General features: G+C 43.5%; 1 protein-coding gene across 6 annotated transcripts in view; it reads left to right on the top strand.

Annotated features, from left to right (window-relative positions):
* The window catches only part of LOC139553921 (echinoderm microtubule-associated protein-like 1), an 85,239-nt gene that overhangs the window by 61,226 nt on the left and 2,231 nt on the right, over positions 1–21,782 (top strand). For 3 of the 6 annotated variants that reach the window (XM_071366703.1, XM_071366700.1, XM_071366704.1), the window contains 18 exons: positions 84–112; positions 2,633–2,659; positions 6,239–6,368; positions 8,911–9,060; positions 11,442–11,511; positions 11,771–11,881; positions 12,017–12,112; positions 12,404–12,538; positions 12,819–12,918; positions 13,399–13,550; positions 17,798–17,923; positions 18,031–18,162; positions 18,542–18,609; positions 18,827–18,915; positions 19,924–20,021; positions 20,616–20,703; positions 20,808–20,903; positions 21,620–21,750. In XM_071366703.1, coding sequence (XP_071222804.1) covers positions 84–112; positions 2,633–2,659; positions 6,239–6,368; positions 8,911–9,060; positions 11,442–11,511; positions 11,771–11,881; positions 12,017–12,112; positions 12,404–12,538; positions 12,819–12,918; positions 13,399–13,550; positions 17,798–17,923; positions 18,031–18,162; positions 18,542–18,609; positions 18,827–18,915; positions 19,924–20,021; positions 20,616–20,703; positions 20,808–20,903; positions 21,620–21,750 — 1,828 coding nt within the window. The remainder of the gene's footprint in view (positions 1–83; positions 113–2,632; positions 2,660–6,238; positions 6,369–8,910; positions 9,061–11,441; positions 11,512–11,770; positions 11,882–12,016; positions 12,113–12,403; positions 12,539–12,818; positions 12,919–13,398; positions 13,551–17,797; positions 17,924–18,030; positions 18,163–18,541; positions 18,610–18,826; positions 18,916–19,923; positions 20,022–20,615; positions 20,704–20,807; positions 20,904–21,619; positions 21,751–21,782) is intronic. The other 3 variants (XM_071366702.1, XM_071366705.1, XM_071366701.1) reach the window with 2 other exon arrangements.

Genomic DNA, 21,782 nt, shown 5'->3' with positions numbered 1-21,782 from the left:
AACTTTATCTGCGCTTGATTGAACATACCTGGTCGCAGTGACGGAAAGTGTTGACACAGCTTTTTTTTCCATCCACCTTGCAGCAAACTGAAGGAGCCCGTTTTCAATACAGGTAAGAGCCAACGGTACTCTAATCAGTGATGCCATGCACTCATTGGCTCCCTGTGAGTTACAGGGTTAATTCAATTTGTCAGCATTGTTTAACAGACGTGCAAAAACAAATGTAAGGTATGTTACTAGTTCTTTTGCAGGTTAAAGTTAGCGACTCCTCCCTATCGGGACAAACTGGTCGCAATGATGTCATAGTGACACAAGTTTGGTTGTAATGACGTTGTAATGACGTCATTTCAACCATTTTTGCTCACTTGGTTAATTCTCAGCTCACAGACTACCACTCAAGGCTGTTCTGTGATGTGCTGTGATGTACAGTGGTGACGTTTCTATTGTAACGTGTTGAAAACATTCATCCTCCAAACCATTAATCATCCAACCTTCCATAACCTCTTCCATCCTCACATAAATTCCGATGAAGCATTTCAACCTCCATTGTCATCTGATTTCCTTTTTCCTTTCCTTACCTGGAGTAATATACACCTGTATTATACGTTTTACTGTGTGAGTTTGTATGCAGTAGTAGTAACAGTAAACACCATGATATCTCCAGGGTGGTATTGATCACTGTGTAAATTAGATTGCTGTATCCCATGAGGCTGATTTATCTGGTGTAATTCTCCCTGATTGATCATCACCCCTCTGAACCTTTCTGTTGCTGGGGGTTGATTCTTGCTGAACCTTACTGTGGCTGAGGGTTGATTCTTGCTGAACCTTACTGTGGCTGAGGGTTGATTCTTGCTGAACCTTACTGTGGCTGAGGGTTGATTCTTGCTAAACCGTACTGTGGCTGAGGGTTGACTCTTGCTGAGCCTTACTGTGGCTGAGGGTTGATTCTTGCTGAACCTTACTGTGGCTGAGGGTTGATTCTTGCTGAACCTTACTATGGCTGAGGGTTGATTCTTGCTGAACCTTACTGTGGCTGAGGGTTGATTCTTGCTGAACATTACTATGGCTGAGGGTTGATTCTTGCTGAACCTTACTGTGGCTGAGGGTTGATTCTTGCTGAACCTTACTGTGGCTGAGAGTTGATTCTTGTTGAACCTTACTGTGGCTGAGGGTTGATTCTTGCTGAACCTTACTGTGGCTGAGGGTTGATTCTTGCTGAACCTTACTATGGCTGAGGGTTGATTCTTGCTGAACCTTACTGTGGCTGAGGGTTGATTCTTGCTTAACCTTACTGTGGCTGAGAGTTGATTCTTGTTGAACCTTACTGTGGCTGAGGGTTGATTCTTGCTGAACCTTACTGTGGCTGAGGGTTGATTCTTGCTGAACCTTACTATGGCTGAGAGTTGATTCCAGCAAGACAGTGGCTGCTGATCAGCAGAGAGAATTTACTGGCACCACCATTAACATGTCCTTCAGACCAGCACAGTCCCAGGGTAGTGTCATAAACCTTCAACCTTAAAAAGAAGTCAACGAGTCAATGTAAATGACTGATTACACATAACAGCTATCGAGATGATGCCTGAATAGTCCCAATGGACATTGTGCCTTCGTATAATCTGAATAGTCCCAATGGACATTGTGCCTTCGTATAATCTGAATAGTCCCAATGGACACTGTGCCTTCGTATAATCTGAATAGTCCCAATGGACACTGTGCCTTCGTATAATCTGAATAGTCCCAATGGACACTGTGCCTTCGTATAATCTGAATAGTCCCAATGGACACTGTGCCTTCGTATAATCTGAATAGTCCCAATGGACACTGTGCCTTCGTATAATCTGAATAGTCCCAATGGACACTGTGCCTTCGTATAATCTGAATAGTTCCAATGGACACTGTGCCTTCGTATAATCTGAATAGTCCCAATGGACACTGTGCCTTCGTATAATCTGAATAGTCCCAATGGACACTGTGCCTTCTTATAATCTAAATAGTCCCAATGGACACTGTGCCTTCGTATAATCTGAATAGTTCCAATGGACACTGTGCCTTCATATAATCTGAATAGTCCCAATGGACACTGTGCCTTCGTATAATCTGAATAGTCCCAATGGACACTGTGCCTTCATATAATCTGAATAGTCCCAATGGACACTGTGCCTTCATATAATCTGAATAGTCCCAATGGACACTGTGCCTTCGTATAATCTAAATAGTCCCAATGGACACTATGCCTTCATATAATCTGTGGAATTGTTTTCTGTTGATTAGAATCTCTCTATAGCCCATCTAATCTTCCACAAATCCATAACGACCAAACAAGTAACAGAAACACTACATGCTTAGCCTGTGGCCTATGTGAAATTGTCAGATGCCCCTGTTCAGACTGGTAGATCAGATGGATAGATGGATGGATGGATGATTTGCCTAGATTCAAATAGAAAATACCTCAAGCACAATAGCCTAAGTGTTGTCAAGGCTGAGGCAAGGCGCTTGCATAAAACAGAGTCCCAATGATGAGTAAATCCAGGTCAGAAACAGAAAGTCCAGGTCAGGAACAGGAAGTCCAGGTCAGGAACAGGAAGCAAAACCTCACCTGGTCCTTCTGTCCCCTTCTCTCTGAACTCACAAGGGATGCGACGAGTGACACACTGCAAAGGTAGGTTTTGGTCCTCAAGCCCCCTTACGTTAGCAGCTCTCTGGACATTGTGTTCTCCTAAAGCCTTAGACAAATAGTTAATCTACACATATGGAGCCGTATGTGACGTGGGGACGGGTTATCTGACACACTACCCCACCATCATGGGAATTGCACCCAAAGAAATAGTGTGGTAGCTAAGACCCCTCCATATCACAATATGGCGTAGTCGGCAGGATATTACGTTACACATATCTGGAGCTATTAGACTTAGACTACTGCTATTGTTCTTGTCTCATGCGAGAACGTACAGTATAGGCTACTGACTGACTCCTTTTGCCTGTGAGTCATAGGCCCAATGCACAGAGAGCAGCCCCATGGCACGGGTGGGTTTGGGTTGACAGTGAGTGTGATAGTATCCCTCCCCAATATGTCAGCCAACTGTGGACTAATATACACACTCTAACACAGGGTTTCCCATACTCGGTCTTTGGGCTCTGGGTACACGTTTTGGTTTTTGCCCCAGCACTACACAGCTGAAATAAAAAAAATCAAAGCTTGATGATGAAACAATTATTTGCATCAGCTGTGTAGTTTTAGTGCAGAGTTTGGGAAACCATGCTCTAATACATCGAGTCTGAACTGTGTCTGGTTGATTGCAGTGATGCTTTTAGACTAGCTGTTAAGCTTAGTGTGGAATTGCCACATTCTAGATATGTTTGCACACAGCCACACAGCTCTCTTTTGTCCTCGTCACCATAGGAACCCCACCAAATATTTCCTGCAGTGCACCCTGATCTCCTAAGAGCCCCCTTTTCAGAGCAGAACAAGCCAAATGTCTTGTGTTGGTATCACGTATCCTGAAAAGGGCTGTTTGCATTACAATGTCTTCACTTTATAGCTTTTGAAGTCTTTTTGTAGTTGCCTTCTCTTGCATGGCCTTCAGAATGGAGTGTTTGATGGACAGCTTATGCCCAATTTCCACAAGCCTGGCTAAAGAAAGATGAAAGAGACGTTTGGAAGCAGACTCTCGTGAAACTCATGGTCCTTGTGACAAATTCATTGCTGTCAGTGGCAATAACAAAAAATAAAACATTTACAAATACATAAGAAAGCATGGTAGGTCAAGTGAACATATTTAAAGATGAATGTTATTCACCCTGATGCCAGCTAAAGTAGATTTTTAAAAAGGAGACGTTTTACTGTCTCATGTTTATCATAGACATTAGTTATATGTTGAGCCACTAATGCACTCTTTTAGTAAAAGTCTCAAGCGTAACTTGAAGAGTGAGAGTCCCAGTAGTTTAGCCCACCAGCGGTTGTTAACCAGTAGATACGGTAGCTTGTCTTGTACCAGTCCCGTGTTTTGTGGTCGTCCATTGTAGCAGAACAGCAAGTTGGCGATCAAATCTAACCTGGATATATTCTACTGACCCCTCCTCCTTCCCACTGGCCCCATTTCCAACTCTTCCACCTACCTAGTAACCGTGCAGATATATCTGGCCCGCCCGTCGAAAAGGACTGGAACCGCTGAGGCGCCCAAATCAAGCGTAGCAGCCGTGTCTGGCCGCTCCTCCGCCCCCCAGACGGCGCCTGACTCCAGGAGTGCACCTGACAAGTCTGTCAGGTCCACCGGAGTCAGGAAGACCCCGACGTTCACTATCCCCCTGAGAAAGTCAGTTAGCCACTCTCCTTTAGACACTCCGAACTACAGGAGCCCCGTCAAATCACCTAGCCAGTACTTCCAAATCTGTTACTAAGCTAGGCCTATACCAGCTCTTGGCACTAGATTGAAAAAGAGTTCTGTGTAAAAAAATGGACTTGAAACAGCATTCCTCTCCATGACCGTCACGTTTTCTGTTTTTTTTCTTCAGTTTTTTTTCTTCTTCTAGGTTGTTTTTGCTTCCCTTGCTGTGGCACCGTGACCCTATGCATGTCGTCTTCTCTGTTCATTTTGCATCATATTATCTGAATAAAAGGAAAATGAAAGCCTATCTATCTCTGTGTTTTGCTGATCTACACTTTCCTTTACTAAATGCATTCACTCCTTTAAAACTTTTCATTTTTAAAATGTATATCAACATCTCATAACCATGACACTCCTCTAAACTATTGATTGTCTCTACACCCCTCTAAACTATTGATTGTCTCTACACCCCTCTAAACTATTGATCGTCTCTACACCCCTCTAAACTATTGATCGTCTCTACACCCCTCTAAACTATTGATCATCTCTACACCCCTCTTTCATTCTCATCTCTACACCACAGGAAGTTGGTGGCACCTTAATTGGGGAGAACAGGCTCATGGTAGTGGACGGAGTGGAATTGTATCAAACACATCAAATACGTGGGTTCCGTGGGTTCCGTGTGTTTGATGCCATTCCATTCACTCCTTTCCAGACCACATTATGAGCCGTCCTCCCTTCAACAGCCCCCACTGCTCTACACCCCTCTTTCATTCTGAAGAGTCTCTACACCCCTCTTATTCTTAAGTCTCTACACCCCTCTTTCATTCTCAAGTCTCTACACCCCTCTTTCGTTCTCAAGAGTCTCTACACCCCTGTTTCATTCTCAAGAGTCTCTACACCCCTCTTTCGTTCTCAAGAGTCTCTACACCCCTCTTTCGTTCTCAAGAGTCTCTACACCCCTGTTTCATTCTCAAGAGTCTCTACACCCCTCTTTCGTTCTCAAGAGTCTCTACACCCCTCTTTCATTCTCAAGAGTCTCTACACCCCTCTTTCATTCTCAAGAGTCTCTACACCCCTCTTTCATTCTCAAGTCTCTACACCCCCTTTATTCTCAAGTCTCTACACCCCTCTTATTCTCAAGAGTCTCTACACCCCTCTTTTGTTCTCAAGAGTCTCTACACCCCTCTTTCATGCTCAAGTCTCTACACCCCCCTTTATTCTCAAGAGTCTCTACATCCCTTTATACCCCTCTTTATTCTCAAGAGTCTCTACACCCCTCTTTATACCCCTGTTTCATTCTCAAGAGTCTCTACACCCCTCTTTCGTTCTCAAGAGTCTCTACACCCCTCTTTCGTTCTCAAGAGTCTCTACACCCCTCTTTCGTTCTCAAGAGTCTCTACACCCCTGTTTCATTCTCAAGAGTCTCTACACCCCTCTTTCGTTCTCAAGAGTCTCTACACCCCTCTTTCGTTCTCAAGAGTCTCTACACCCCTCTTTCATTCTCAAGAGTCTCTACACCCCTGTTTCATTCTCAAGAGTCTCTACACCCCTCTTTCGTTCTCAAGAGTCTCTACACCCCTCTTTCATTCTCAAGAGTCTCTACACCCCTCTTTCATTCTCAAGTCTCTACACCCCCTTTATTCTCAAGTCTCTACACCCCTCTTATTCTCAAGAGTCTCTACACCCCTCTTTTGTTTCTCAAGAGTCTCTACACCCCTCTTTCATGCTCAAGTCTCTACACCCCCCTTTATTCTCAAGAGTCTCTACATCCCTCTTTATTCTCAAGAGTCTCTACACCCCTCTTTATTCTCGCTCCTCTCACACACTGTTCTCACCATCACAAACACTCCTCCTCGTTACCAATGAGTCATGACAAATTGTCCACTAAAAATGTCTGTTGCTTCTTTTAGAGGAAGGATATGTGAAAATGTATTTGAAGGGACGACCCATCACCATGTACATGGCTAAAGACCTTGTTGAGACCTACTGCCTGGAAGCCAAATCGGACCTGCCAACCAAGAAGCTCAAACTGGACTGGGTGTATCCTTTTCACTGCTGTGGGGACGGCCAATAGAAAATGGATATTTCAAAAGATAAGAATGATGAAGTGACGTTACAACTCTCAACGTACACTACCGTTCAAAAGTTTGGGGTCACTTAGAAATGTCCTTGTTTTTGTACATTAAAATAACATCAAATTGATCAGAAATACAGTGTAGACATTGTTAATGTTGTAAATGACTATTGTAGCTGGAAACGGCAGATTTTTTAAATGGAATATCTACATAGGCGTACAGAGACCCATTATCAGCAACCATCACTCCTGTGTTCCAATGGCACGTTGTGTTAGCTAATCCAAGTTTAGAATTTTAAAAGGCTCATTAGAAAACCATTTTGCAATTATGTTAGCACAGGTGAAAACTGTTGTCCTGATTAAAGAAACAATAAAACTGTCCCGCCCTGACCTTAGAGATCCTTTTAATGTCTCTATTTTGGTTGGTCAGGGCGTGAGTTTGGGTGGGCATTCTATGTCTGGTGTTCTATGTTGTTCTATGTTTTGTATTTCTATGTGTTTGGCCAGGTATGGTTCCCAATCAGAGGCAGCTGTCTATCGTTGTCTCTGATTGAGAACCATACTTAGGTATCCTGTTTTCCCACTTTGAGTTGTGGGTAGTTGTTTTCTGTTTATACCTTGCAGAACTGTTCGTTTGTCCTTTTGTTGGTTTTTGTTCAAGTGTCGTATTTATTCAAAGTAATATGGACACTTACCACGCTGCACTTTGGTCCTCTTCTCCTTCTCCCGGCGACGTTCGTTACAAAAACTGGCCTTCTTTAGACTAGTTGAGTATCTGGAGCATCAGCATTTGTGGGTTCAATTACAGGTTCAAAATGGCCAGAAACAAATACCTTTCTTCTGAAACTCGTCAGTCTATTCTTGTTCTGAGAAATGAAGGCTGTTCCATGCGAGAAATTGCCAAGAAACTGAAGATCTCGTACAACGCTGTGTACTATTCCCTTCACAGAACAGCGCAAACTGTCTCTAACCAGAATAGAAAGAGGAGTGGGAGGCCCCAGTGCACAACTGAGCAAGAGGACAAGTACATTAGAGTGTCTAGTTTGAGAAACAGATGCCTCACAAGTCCTCAACTGGCAGCTTCATTAAATAGTACCTGCGAAACACCAGTCTCAAAGTCAACAGTGAAGAGGCGACTCCAGGATGCTGGCTTTCTAGGCAGAGTTCCTCTGTCCAGTGTCTGTGTTCTTTTGCCCATCTTAATCTTTTCTTTTTATTGCCCAGTCTGAGAAATTGCTTTTTCTTTGTAACTCTGCCTAGAAGGCCAGCATCCTGGAGTCGCCTTTTCACTGTTGACGTTGAGACTGGTGTTTCGCAGGTACTATTTAATGAAGCTGCCAGTTGAGGACTTGTGAGGCATCTGTTTCTCAAACTAGACACTCTAATGTACTTGTCCTCTTGCTCAGTTGTTTCTGGCCATTTTGAGCCTGTAATCGAACCCACAAATGTTGATGCTCCAGATACTCAACTAGTCTAAAGAAGGCAAGTTTTATTGCTTCTTTAATCAGCACAACACTTTTCAGCTGTGCTAACATAATTGCAAAAGGGTTTTCTAATGATCAATTATCCTTTTAAAATGATCAACTTGGATTAGCTAACACAACGTGCCGTTGGAACACAGGAGTGATGGTTGCTGATAATGGGCCTCTGTACGCCTATGTAGATATTCCATTTGATAAAATCTGCCGTTTCCAGCTGCAATAGTCATTTACAACATTAACAATGTCTACACTGTATTTCTGATCAACTTGATGTTATTTTAATGGACAAAAAAAATTGCTTTTCTTTCAAAAACAAATTTCTAAGTGACCCCAAACTTTTGAACGGTAGAGTATGTTCATAACACTAGGCTTGAAAATCTACGCTTTCAGGCCAGAGATGCATTGTAAGATGTATCCCCCATGTATTGCTAAGTAACATTCAGATTGCACAGCTGTGAATGTAAAGGCACATCTCCTGGATGTTCCAATAGATATTTATTTCCTATTCATCTCTACTGCATACTGAAATACAAACCCTGCTTTCTTGCATTCAGCAATTGCATAAAATCAGAAGCCAGCAGACTGAGCTGAAAATGTAGTCAGCTCCCTCCTTTCTCCTCCTCTCTGTCCCTGAAGGTATCAACCCCCATTTCAGCAGAGAGAGAGAGAGAGGAGATTAAACTGGGTATAAAAAAAAGCCTATTTCTGGAAACACCAGAATCAGGATGAAACAATGAATGTTCTGTGTTCAGTCTAGTGTTTTGCCTGAAGGCGACTGTGAATTTTCCAACAAAGGAAAGGTGGCTAGAACCGACTTTCAGTATCTTACTGAATTATCCATTTGGAACTCTGGAAGGTTGGGTGCATGCTGGGTGATTAGGTTGTAAATATAGACTACGGTGGCCCTAAGGAGCCCAGGAGCTTTTATTAACGTGCCTCATTGAATTCAGACATTCTAGGTTGGTTTATATGTAGGCTACATTTGATGTTCCGTTGAAGTTGTGTGGCTCTTGACCTAAATGTCCAGTTATGGGTACAGGGGACGTGACTGTCGCTCTAACCTGTACCTGTTACCCACGGGAGAGACGGTGTACTTCATTGCTTCTGTGGTGGTTCTCTACAACGTGGACGAGCAGCTCCAGAGACACTACACCGGCCACACTGATGACATCAAGTGGTGAGAGGAAACAGGATATGACACAACACTATATTTCTCCTGTATGCTGTGTTCTGTCACCTATCAGTGGACGACATTTCAATCTGATGTGTGATGATGTTCTTATCTGGACACCTTACTTGTCAAACAGTAGGGCCTAAGATTCAGAGAGGCAAAGGGAAAGGGGGATACCTAGTCAGTTGTACAACTGAATGCCTTCAACTGAAATGTGTCTTCCGCATTTAACCCAACCCCTCTGAATCAGAGAGGTGCGGGGGGCTGCCATAATCGACATCCACGTCTTCGGCGCCCGGGGAACAGTGGGTTAACTGCCTTGCTCAGGGGCAGAACGACAGATTTTTACCTTGTCAGCTCGAGGATTCGATCCAGCAACCTTTCGGTTACTGGTCCAATGCTCTACCACTAGGTTACCTGCTGCTAGGTCATGCCAAAAGAGACACTGCCCTATTTAACCCCTAAATCATTGTCACCATCTGCCGTGTACAGTATTCTCAGACCAACAGTATTCAACATTTATTAAGCAATGTATTGAAATAATTTGCTCTCTTTCCGCTATCCAAAGAGACAGGCAACACAACTCCAAGTTGGAAGGGCTTAATTTATGAAAAAGCTGTGCTTTGTTATACGCCTTGATGCGGATGCTTGTTACACACCTGCTTTGATCAGTATTCCTGTCTAATCCTATGGAATAACCCCATCATAATGAGGCAGGCTAAAGTAAATGCGTGGCTGGTCTGCAGCTGCTTTTCCTCAGTTATAGTGTTGGGCAGGTAATTATCTGACAGATAAAAAGGCTGGTAGGAAATATAATGAGGTAAAAACTCACTGGCATATTAACAGACGAGGGGTCGGCCTGGGGTCACGCTGATAATGAACATCTAATTAATAAGAGTTGATTCATGGCAGGGCACAGGGAGACGTTAGCTTTCTTCTCACTCTGTAGTACAGATGCCTCTGATATTCTCTTATATCTCTGTAAGGCGTAGTGCCCTTCTGTAGTGTCCTTCTGTAGTGTCCTCATGTAGTGTCCTTCTGTAGTGTCCTTCTGTAGTGTCCTCATGTAGTGCCCTTCTGTGGTGCCCTTCTGTAGTGCCCTTATGTAGTGCCCTTCTGTAGTGCCCTTCTGTAGTGCCCTTCTGTAGTGCCCTTCTGTAGTGTCCTTCTGTAGTGTCCTTCTGTAGTGTCCTTCTGTAGTGCCCTTCTGTAGTGCCCTTCTGTAGTGCCCTTCTGTAGTGCCCTTCTGTAGTGCCCTTATGTAGTGCCCTTATGTAGTGTCCTCATGCAGTGTCCTTCTGTAGTGTCCTTCTGTAGTGTCCTTCTGTAGTGCCCTCTGTAGTGCCCTCTGTAGTGCCCTCTGTAGTGCCCTTATGTAATGCGCTTCTGTAGTGCCCTCTGTAGTGCCCTTATGTAATGCCCTTCTGTAGTGCCCTTCTGTAATGCCCTTATGTAGTGCCCTTCTGTAGTGCCCTTATGTAGTGCCCTTATGTAGTGCCCTTCTGTAGTGCCCTTCTGTAGTGCCCTTATGTAGTGCCCTTCTGTAGTGCCCTTCTGTAATGCCCTTATGTAATGCCCTTCTGTAATGCCCTTCTGTAATGCCCTTCTGTAGTGCCCTTATGTAATGCGCTTCTGTAGTGTCCTTATGTAGTGCCCTTATGTAATGCGCTTCTGTAGTGCCCTCTGTAGTGCCCTTATGTAATGCCCTTCTGTAGTGCCCTTCTGTAATGCCCTTATGTAGTGCCCTTCTGTAGTGCCCTTATGTAGTGCCCTTCTGTAGTGCCCTTCTGTAATGCCCTTCTGTAATGCCCTTATGTAGTGCCCTTCTGTAGTGTCCTTATGTAGTGCCCTTATGTAATGCCCTTCTGTAGTGCCCTTCTGTAATGCCCTTATGTAGTGCCCTTCTGTAGTGCCCTTCTGTAGTGCCCTTCTGTAGTGCCCTTATGTAGTGTCCTTCTGTAGTGTCCTTCTGTAGTGTCCTTCTGTTGTGCCGTTCTTTAGTGTCCTTCTGTTGTGTCCTTTTGTTGTGTCCTTCTGTTTTGCCATTCTGTTGTGTCCTTCTGTAGTGTTCTTCTGTAGTGTCCTTCTGTAGTGTCCTTTTGTAGTGTCCTTCTGTAGTGTCCTTCTGTAGTGTACTATCAGCCATCAGTAATAGAAGAGGGAGGAGTCTTGTCAACATCGGTAAGAATCAAATCAGACATGACTTCCTGTAACGAAACCCCATGAACTTAAGTTTGACAGAACGACATAATATGATAGCAACTCACAGTTTCGTCAGACACAAAACATTTCTCTTTGATCTGCTTTGAGGTCTCTGTGGTTTTTCTTCATTGTTCAAATCGGCCATTCAGATGTTCAAAGTGTTTTCCGTCTCTCTGTTCCAATAGCCTGGCTGTCCATCCTGATAAAATCACCATAGCAACGGGACAGGTGGCAGGCACCTCTTCCGATGGCAAAGTAAGGGACCTCTCATTGTCAAATAACTTTAAATATATGATCACTTCACTTATTTCATGATTAGAAATAATGTGTGTGTGTCTGTGTGTGTCTGTGTCTGCGTGTGTCTGTGTGTGTCTGTGTGTGTGTGTGTGTGTGTGTGTGTGTGTGTGTGTGTGTGTGTGTGTGTGTGTGTGTGTGTGTGTGTGTGTGTGTGTGTGTGTGTGTGTGTGTGCGCGTGTGTGCGTCTGTCCGTGTGTTCGTGTGTGTGTGCTGACAGCAGTTGGCTCCTCATGTGCGGGTCTGGGACTCAGTGAGTCTCAACACCCTCCACGTTCTGGGAACAGGCTTCTTTGACCGCGCCCTGGTTTGCCTCGCCTTCTCAAAATCGGTAAGCTATGGACCCTTCATGAAAACAATCGTAGCTGATATATGAACCAGGTGTTGAGTGTGCTTTGACTGGTCAGAAAAGCTTTCTTAAATAACTGAGGACAGGGCTGATCCCTCTCTCTGTTGGTCTGTGCAGAACGGAGGCAACACTCTGTGTGTAGTAGACGACTCGAACGACCATGTGCTCTCCGTGTGGGACTGGCAGAGAGAGGAGAGACTGGCTGACGTCAAGGTGAGTGTGTGTGAGTGTGTGTGTGACCTGGGGTTTGAACATGTGTTAGCCCTTTGAGCTAAATTCTAGGCATTAGCTTGGGGATCCAACGCACAAGTCTTCAGATCTCAGGAAAAGCTTACCTGGCTTTTGAGTTGCTCTATATATCCTCATAGACATTTGAAATGCTCTGATGATTTGTAAGGGCAATGTTCAGCCATAGCCTCAGAATGTTCACATTGCCCCTAAAACAGATAGAGTCAGAGGCACTCTGAAATACCAGTAACCAGACTCTTTCTGTCCCCGGTACAGTGTTCCAACGAGGGAGTGTTCGCTGTCCACTTCCACCCCACCGACACCAACATTATAGTCACGTGTGGGAAGTCCCATCTCTACTTCTGGACACTGGAAAGAGGTACCCTTGTCAAGAAGCAAGGCTTGTTTGAGGTACGACTTGAGATCTCTTATTTATACCGTCTTTATGTTCATCTGTTAGATAATCTTGAGTTTTAGGATAAAATGTATTTGTCGAAATCAATATGATTTACGCCATTTAGTAGACGCTTTTCTCTTGCCAAAGTCGATGTAGCAAGGACTGTTTGTGTTGCTTTAGTTCTTTACCCCATGTTACAGAAGGTTCTGTGGTGTTTAGTGACGCTGCATATCTGCAATTCAGTTCTATCTCTGCCCCCCCAAGTAAATAAAGCCATATTTATGTTTCTTACAGAAACAAGAGAAGCCCAAGTTTGTCTTGAGTGTGACTTTTTCAGAAAATGGAGACACCATAACTGGAGACTCAAGTGGAAATATACTGGTGTGGGGGAAAGGTAAAACTGTCATTCGATAGATCGAAATGTAAAGTCAACTCTTTACAACACTTTATGTCAGCTATAAGGAAAATTAAGTAATAAGCAAAACTCACATACGTCACAATTCTGGGGTATTAACACCTCACAAGTTCTACGCATACATCTTGAAGAGAAAATACAATTATGGAAAGTTTTTTTTTTTTTTTTTTTGCAAAGCGAAGCAAATGAAACAGACATGCTGAGTATTTATCCTACCCCAGCTGCACCGTCCTGTTGTTTTCAAAGTTTGTATCTCTTACGCATGGGCTTTGCTGCTGATGTCAGGCGTTTTGGCCCATCAAAGGCTCTTTATTATGAAAGAGTTAGAGTCAGAACAGGGTCATGTCTAGAATAGAACAACAAGGCCTGTCTTGTGAGAAGAACATGTGTTGTGAGGTAGAACAAACCACCATCTTCTGCCTTCTCCAAGGGTGTTCTGTCTTTCTCTCTGTCATGCAGGCACTAATCGAATTAGCCACGCCATTCAGGGCGCACACGATGGGAGCATCTTTGCGCTGTGTATGTTGAGGAGTGGCACACTGGTGTCAGGGGGAAAAGATCGGAAACTCATCTCTTGGGATGGGAGCTACCAGCAGATACAATCGGTTGAGGTGAGATCAGTAGCAGTGTGTGGGTAAAATCACTTGGGAAGCCAAGCCAGAAAAAAAAAGCGTGACAATTGTGTTGTTTTCTCTATAACCTGTTAGTTCATACGCCACCGAGACAACGAAAAGTCACACAGCGGCAGAATAAATTCAACCACACATTTGTTTCATCACAAAACCAGAGTAAATATTGCATGTAACAAACAGTTATATGGCCTCCCGAGTGGCGCAGTGGTCTAAGGTACTGCATCGCAGTGCTAGCTGTGCCACTTGAGATTCTGGGTTCGCGACCGGGAGACCCATGGGAAGGTGCACAATTGACCCAGCGTCGTCTGGGTTACGGGAAGTTTTGGCTGACAGGAATGTCCTTGTCGCATCACACACTAGTGACCCATGTGGCAGGCCGGGCCCAGTGCACACTGACACGGTCGCCAGTTGTAAAGTGTTTCCTCTGACACATTGGTGCGGTTGGCTTCCGGGTTAAGTGGGCATTGTGTCAAGAAGCAGTGCGGCTTGGTTGACTCATGGCTCTCGACCTTCACCTCTCCCGAGTCCGTACGGGAGTTACAGCGATAAGACAAGACTAACTACCAATTGGATAACACAAAATTGGGGTAAAAATATATATAATTTACATGACCTACAGCATGGTCAAGCAAGTTAATGTTTCCAACATTTTCGGACCACTAACAACTATTGATTTAGAACCACGGAGAGTTACAGCAAGTCACAATGAAAACAGTTTCTTCCTCCAACATTCCAGCACCATTTCAACTTCAACAATTCAACATATCACCTCTGCTTTGTCTAATACAGTGACAACTTAAAGATACCAAGAACGATTTAGTCCAATCAACTATCAAGCTAAATATGATGTGGCTGTCCATGATACTGATTTCTGTGTGCGTGCTTGCAAGTAGAAAAAACCTGTTGACTCACCCTACCTGTAGAGAAACGCCAATGACATCCTCCTCTCTTTCATGTTGCCGAAATGGTCTGTCACTCTGTCATACAGTAAACACGCTTTTAGTTTTTGTTGCCCTAGACTACCTGGCTAAAATGCTTACTCAATAGCCTAACTTCCTTTCATGGGCAATGATGAGCCAGCTAGTTAACATTAGCCTTCTACATCTAGTTACATATTGAACTTCCATCCTCTTAGGCCAGGGTCACAATGTAGGAATTAATGGTTGGATCAGAATCGCCGTTATAATCATTGGCCAGAACGGAGAATTAAGCAAAACCACAAGTCCAAATCCCTATCTCCATCCATAGCTAATTTAGGAAAGGGCTGATTGTAGCTAGCTACCTAGCCACCGGAGGACAACGACACAGTGAGATGCAATAATGACCTTTTTTCTGTCATCTTTTTGTTGCACCAGGACCATTAACAGTTCACCTCTTTCGGTTTAGCTCAACACCGATTGGCTATTATTTAATTTTTTTAATTATCAAGGGAGGCCAAATGCCTCGCTGGCTTCCCTTGCTATTGTATTCAATGCTACGGGTGGCAATAATGTCATACACTTTTAGTCCAGACAGCATCAGATACATGGGCTACATATACTGAAACAGAGGGCCACTGTTTCGCTCGCTCGGATGCTTTCTCCGGTGCAATACATTCAGCCTCTTGCCAATTGAAGTAAAATTATGAAACACAGAGATGAAAGATAAATTATTTAATGTTTTTCGGGGGGGTGGGGGTCAATTTTGGGGGGAAGCCTGGCTTCGCTTGGCATTCACGAATACACATCACATTTAGCTAGCTTTTTCAGAAATACAGTGGGGCAAAAAAGTATTTAGTCAGCCACCAATTGTGCAAGTTCTCCCACTTAAAACGATGAGAGAGGCCTGTAATTTTCATCATAGGTACACTTCAACTATGACAGACAAAATGAGAAAAAAAAATCCAGAAAATCACATTGTAGGATTTTTAATGAATTTATTTGCAAATGATGGTGGAAAATAAGTATTTGGTCACCTACAAACAAGCAAGATTTCTGGCTCTCACAGACCTGTAACTTCTTCTTTAAGAGGCTCCTTTGTCCTCCACTCGTTACCTGTATTAATGGCACCTGTTTGAACTTGTTATCAGTATAAAAGACACCTGTCCACAACCTCAAACAGTCACACTCCAAACTCCACTATGGCCAAGACCAAAGAGCTGTCAAAGGACACCAGAAACAAAATTGTAGACCTGCACCAGGCTGGGATGACTGAATCTGCAATAGGTAAGCAGCTTGGTTTGAAGAAATCAACTGTGGGAGCAATTATTAGGAAATGGAAGACATACAAGACCACTGATAATCTCCCTCGTTCTGGGGCTCCACGCAAGATCTCACCCCGTGGGGTCAAAATGATCACAAGAACAGTGAGCAAAAATCCCAGAACCACACGGGGGGACCTAGTGAATGACCTGCAGAGAGCTGGGACCAAAGTAACAAAGCCTACCATCAGTAACACACTACGCCGCCAGGGACTCAAATCCTGCAGTGCCAGACGTGTCCCCCTGCTTAAGCCAGTACATGTCCAGGCCCGTCTGAAGTTTGCTAGAGAGCATTTGGATGATCCAGAAAAAGATTGGGAGAATGTCATATGGTCAGATGAAACCAAAATATAACTTTTTGGTACTCGTCGTGTTTGGAGGACAAAGAATGCTGAGTTGAATCCAAAGAACACCATACCTACTGTGAAGCATGGGGGTGGAAACATCATGCTTTGGGGCTGTTTTTCTGCCAAGGGACCAGGTCGACTGATCCGTGTAAAGGAAAGAATGAATGGGGCCATGTATCGTGAGATTTTGAGTGAAAACCTTCTTCCATCAGCAAGGGCATTGAAGATGAAACGTGGCTGGGTCTTTCAGCATGACAATGATCCCAAACACACCGCCCGGGCAACGAAGGAGTGGCTTCGTAAGAAGCATTTCAAGGTCCTGGAGTGGCCTAGCCAGTCTCCAGATCTCAACCCCATAGAAAATCTTTGGAGGGAGTTGAAAGTCCGTGTTGCCCAGCAACAGCCCCAAAACATCACTGCTCTAGAGGAGATCTGCATGGAGGAATGGGCCAAAATACCAGCAACAGTGTGTGAAAAGCTTGTGAAGACTTACAGAAAACGTTTGACCTCTGTCATTGCCAACAAAGGGTATATAACAAAGTATTGAGATAAACTTTTGTTATTGACCAAATACTTATTTTCCACCATAATTTGCAAATAAATTCATAAAAAATCCTACAATGTGATTTTCCGGATTCTTTTCTTCTCATTTTGTCTGTCATAGTTGAAGTGTACCTATGATGAAAATTACAGGCTTCTTTCATCTTTTTAAGTGGGAGAACTTGCACAATTGGTGGCTGACTAAATACTTTTTTGCCCCACTGTATGTGGGTTTTGGTTGATGCATGTACCGTGCATTCGGAAAGTATTCAGACCCCTTCCCTTATTTCACATTTTGTTACGTTACAGCCTTATTCTAAAATTGATTAAATCCTTTTTTTCCTACTCAATCTACACAAAATACCCCATAATGACATCACAATACCCCATAATGACATCACAATACCCCATAATGACATCACAATACCCCATAATGACATCACGATTCCCCATAATGACAAAGTGAAAACAGAAATTGATTGGACATGATGAAAATATCTGTGTTGCAAACGCTCCCCATCCAACCTGACAGAGCTTGAGATGATCTGCAGAGAAGAATGGGAGAAACTCCCCAAATACAGGTGTGCCAAGCTTGTAGCGTCAAACGCAAGAAGACTTGAGGCTGTAATCGCTGCCTAAGTTGCTTCAACAAAGTACTGAGTAAAGGGTCTGAATACTTATGTAAATGTGATATTTCAGTTTTAAAATGTTATACATTTGCAAAAATGTCTAAAAATGAAAAAAAATCTTTGTCATTTTGGGGTAATGTGTGTAGATTGATGAGGGAGGGGGGGAAAAACAATTGAATCCATTTTAGAATTAGGCTGTAACGTAACAAAATGTGGAAAAAGTGAAGGGGTCTGAATACTTTCTGAATGCACTGTATGTGTATTTTATATGATGGAAACAATAATACCAATGATTTGTACAATGCAAACAACGCTCTGTTTTCCAATGTCCATGACACCCCCCCACCCACACACTCAGCCATCTGTGATATGAAACAATGAAAAGACAGAGTAAACAACCCTCACATCCACTGTGGCAGGAAGCTTACCGTTGATATGAATAATATTATTTATTTTCCCACCTTTTCCCAGGTTCCTGAATTATTTGGTCCTATCCGGACTGTTGCCGAGGGCAAAGGGGAGAGTGTACTTATTGGGACCACCAGGAACTATGTTCTACAGGGCAGTTTATATGGCGAATTTACCCCCATCACTCAAGTGGGTACAATTATCTGACATTCTAGTTCATGCAGACATTAAACAACATTTCGAAAGATGTAGCTGTTAAATGATGATATGCTAAGTGGCCTCCCTACCTTCTCCAGGGTCACACAGATGAGCTGTGGGGGTTGGCCGTGCACCCCTGGAAACCCCACTTCCTCACCTGTGGTCACGACAAGCACGTCAGCCTATGGGACTCCTCCTCACATCAGCCTGTCTGGACCAAGACTATGGAGGTAGAGGGACAGACAGACAGCGCCCCCTGGGGACAACCCTGAGCCTCACACATTACACTCATAACTGTATGAGTAGAAGGGCCACGAGCTTCGCTTGGTCACAGATCTGTTTGTGCTGTATAGCCAGCAATGACGTCACGCCAAATATGTTGGGGGTTGGCCTTATCTGACCACATGACCTGCTTCAGGAAAAACTCAGTCTGGGTCCTAGTTCTAAGATATAATAATTATCTCAAGACTTTGTGTTTATACATCTCCAAAAAACTTCAGTCTCTTTGTGTTGTATTAGTTGTTCACTGAGGCTGGTTATTTGGGTGTGGTAAATGTTTCAGGATGCATCGTTGACGTGAAACTTCCTTTTGTTTTCTTTCATGGGTAGGACGCGGCCCAGTCTGCTGGATTCCATCCCTCTGGAGCAGTGGTCGCTATAGGAACGCAGACCGGCAGGTGACCGCGTAGTGCTTGAGGAGAATCGTACTATGTCAATTCCATCACAAAAGCCATAGAGACCGTACTAATAATAACAACAACACGTCATTTCTATAGTGTTTTTTTTTTCTCATTACGATAGGAGTCTCAACGTGGGCTTTGTGGAATTACAGGAGATATGTGATGTGTCAGTATACTTTTGATAATGAGAAGATGGGCATCTTTCGTCACACAGGTGGCTGGTGCTGGATACCGACTCTAAGGATCTAGTCACAGTGCACACAGATGGGAATGAACAGCTGTCCGTTATCCGCTTTGCTCCAGGTAAGGGCTCCCATAGGCTCGAATGATGCTTTATTAGGCGACTTGTTATGAGCATGTATGAGACTTTACTATGACTCATTATAAGGATGAATATTCATAGTACATCTTTTAAATTAAAATGGCTGTTATTTAGTCAGGATCAGTAAATGGCTGTTATTTAGTCAGGATCGTTAAATGGCTGTTGTTTAGTCAGGATCAGTAAATGGCTGTTATTTAGTCAGGATCAGTAAATGGCTGTTATTTAGTCAGGGTTAGTAAATGGCTGTTATTTAGTCAGGGTCAGTAAATGGCTGTTATTTAGTCAGGATCAGTAAATGGCTGTTATTTAGTCAGGATCATTATCAGATGGTTGTAAGAAAATATAAAGGTGCCATACTTATAATGCTTTATAGCTGCATCATAATGCATTATAACCCCTCTGCTGCGAAGTGATACCAAGAGGTATACAGTAGGCCTACTATGAGAAAATCCTATCAGTTACAGGTTGACTGTAATACTGATGCAGGCCATACTGTAATACTGATGCAGACCATACTGTAATACTGATGCAGGCCATACTGTAATACTGATGCAGACCATACTGTAATACTGATACAGACCATACTGTAATACTGATGCAGGCCATACTGTAATACTGATGCAGGCCATACTGTAATACTGATGCAGACCATACTGTAATACTGATGCAGACCATACTGTAATACTGATGCAGGCCATACTGTAATACTGATGCAGACCATACTGTAATACTGATGCAGGCCATACTGTAATACTGATGCAGACCATACTGTAATACTGATGCAGGCCATACTGTAATACTGATGCAGACCATACTGTAATACTGATACAGACCATACTGTGATACTGATACAGACCATACTGTGATACTGATACAGACCATACTGTAATACTGATACAGACCATACTGTAATACTGATGCAGACCATACTGTAATACTGATGCAGGCCATGTTATCTGTTTAACCTAATCTCCTGTCCTTATTCCTAGATGGTAATTTCCTGGCGATCGGCTCTCACGATAACTACATCTATATCTACGTAGTGGGGGAGAGTGGAAGGAAGTACAGCAGATTGGGAAAGTGCTCGGTGAGCACCTTTTATATTTAGGACCTACCCCCTCTTCTCCTCAGCCTCAAACCAGGAGGACATGCTAAATGATGCGCACTTATGGCATAGTGCATTACGGTTTATAACAAGCTGAGTCATCCATCCGACTATAGCTGATTCCCATCATCTCTCTCTCTCTTTTCTTCTACCTTCATCCTCTCTCTCTCTCTCTCTCTCTCTCTCTCTCTCTCTCTCTCTCTCTCTCTCTCTCTCACACACACACACTGGCTCTCTCCCTCTCACTGTCTCTGTTTCTCTGTTTCTCTGTTTTTCTCTGTCTCTTTCTCTCTCTCTCTGTTTCTCTCTCACTGTCTCTGTTTCTCTCTCTCTCTCTCTCTCTCTCTCTCTCTCTCTCTCTCTCTCTCTCTCTCTCTCTCTTTCTCTCTCTCTGTCTCTGTTTCTCTCCCTCTCTCTCTCTCTCTCTCTCTCTGTTTCTCTCTCTCTCTCGTTCTCTCATTCTGTCTCTCTCTCTCTCTCTCTCTGTTTCTTTCTCTCTCTCTCTCTCTCTCTGTTTCTCTCTGTCTCTCTTGTTCTGTCTTGTTCTGTCTCGTTCTGTCTCGTTCTGTCTCTCAGGGCCACTCCAGCTTCATCACCCATCTGGACTGGTCAGTGGACTCTCAGTACCTGGTGTCCAACTCAGGAGACTATGAGATACTCTATTGTAAGTATTGTTTGGTTCATTGAAATGAAAAATGAAAATCTGTGTTCTTATTGGACAAGTTCAGGTAGCACCTCCCCGTTTCAATCAGCTGTATGTCGTTCCAGGGATCCCGTCTGTGTGTAAACAGGTGGTGAGTGTGGAGACCACGCGGGACATCCCCTGGGCCACCTCCACCTGCACCCTGGGCTTCCAAGTCTTTGGTGAGCAATGTTGAAGAAACTGGAGAATCTATTTGTTGAAGCAGCTGGAGAATATATTTATTGAAGCAGCTGGAGAATATATTTGCTGAAGCAGCTGGAGAATATATTTGCTGAAGCAGCTGGAGAATATATATGTTGAAGAATCTATTTGTTGAAGCAGCTAGAGAATGTATTTGTTGAAGAAGCTGGAGAATTTATTTGTTGAAGCAGCTGGAGAATCTATTTGTTGAAGCAGCTGGAGAATCTATATGTTGAAGAATCTATTTGTTGAAGCAGCTAGAGAATGTATTTGTTGAAGAAGCTGGAGAATTTATTTGTTGAAGCAGCTGGAGAATCTATTTGTTGAAGCAGCTGGAGAATCTATTTGTTGAAGCAGTTGGAGAATGTATTTGTTGAAGAAGCTGGAGAATTTATTTGTTGAAGCAGCTGGAGAATCTATTTGTTGAAGCAGCTGGAGAATATATTTGTTGAAGCAGCTGGAGAATATATTTGTTGAAGCAGCTGGAGAATATATTTGCTGGACACATAGGCTGCGTTTCTACCGGCAGCCCAATTCTGATCTTTTCGCCACTAACTGGTCTTTTGACCAGTCAGATCAGCTCTTTTGCCAATAATTGGGCTGGATGTGTGACCGTATGGCCATTCACATTGTGTGCAGAGTGCAAGGATAGGAGAATATAACATAATGGGACCAATACTATACCTCTGGTCCACAGGGTTATGGCCTGATGGCTCTGACGGGACTGACATCAACGCAGTCTCCAGATCTAATGAGAAGCAGCTGCTTGTCACAGGAGACGACTTTGGAAAAGTCTGCCTTTTCTCATACCCCTGCTGTCAATTCCGGGTAAGATTTTTTTTAAATCCGTTAAATATATA

Source organism: Salvelinus alpinus, chromosome 25 (genome assembly GCF_045679555.1).
Source record: "Salvelinus alpinus chromosome 25, SLU_Salpinus.1, whole genome shotgun sequence".
NCBI classification, from domain to species: Eukaryota; Metazoa; Chordata; class Actinopteri; order Salmoniformes; family Salmonidae; genus Salvelinus; species Salvelinus alpinus.
This window is presented reverse-complemented; position numbering and strand designations above follow the sequence as displayed.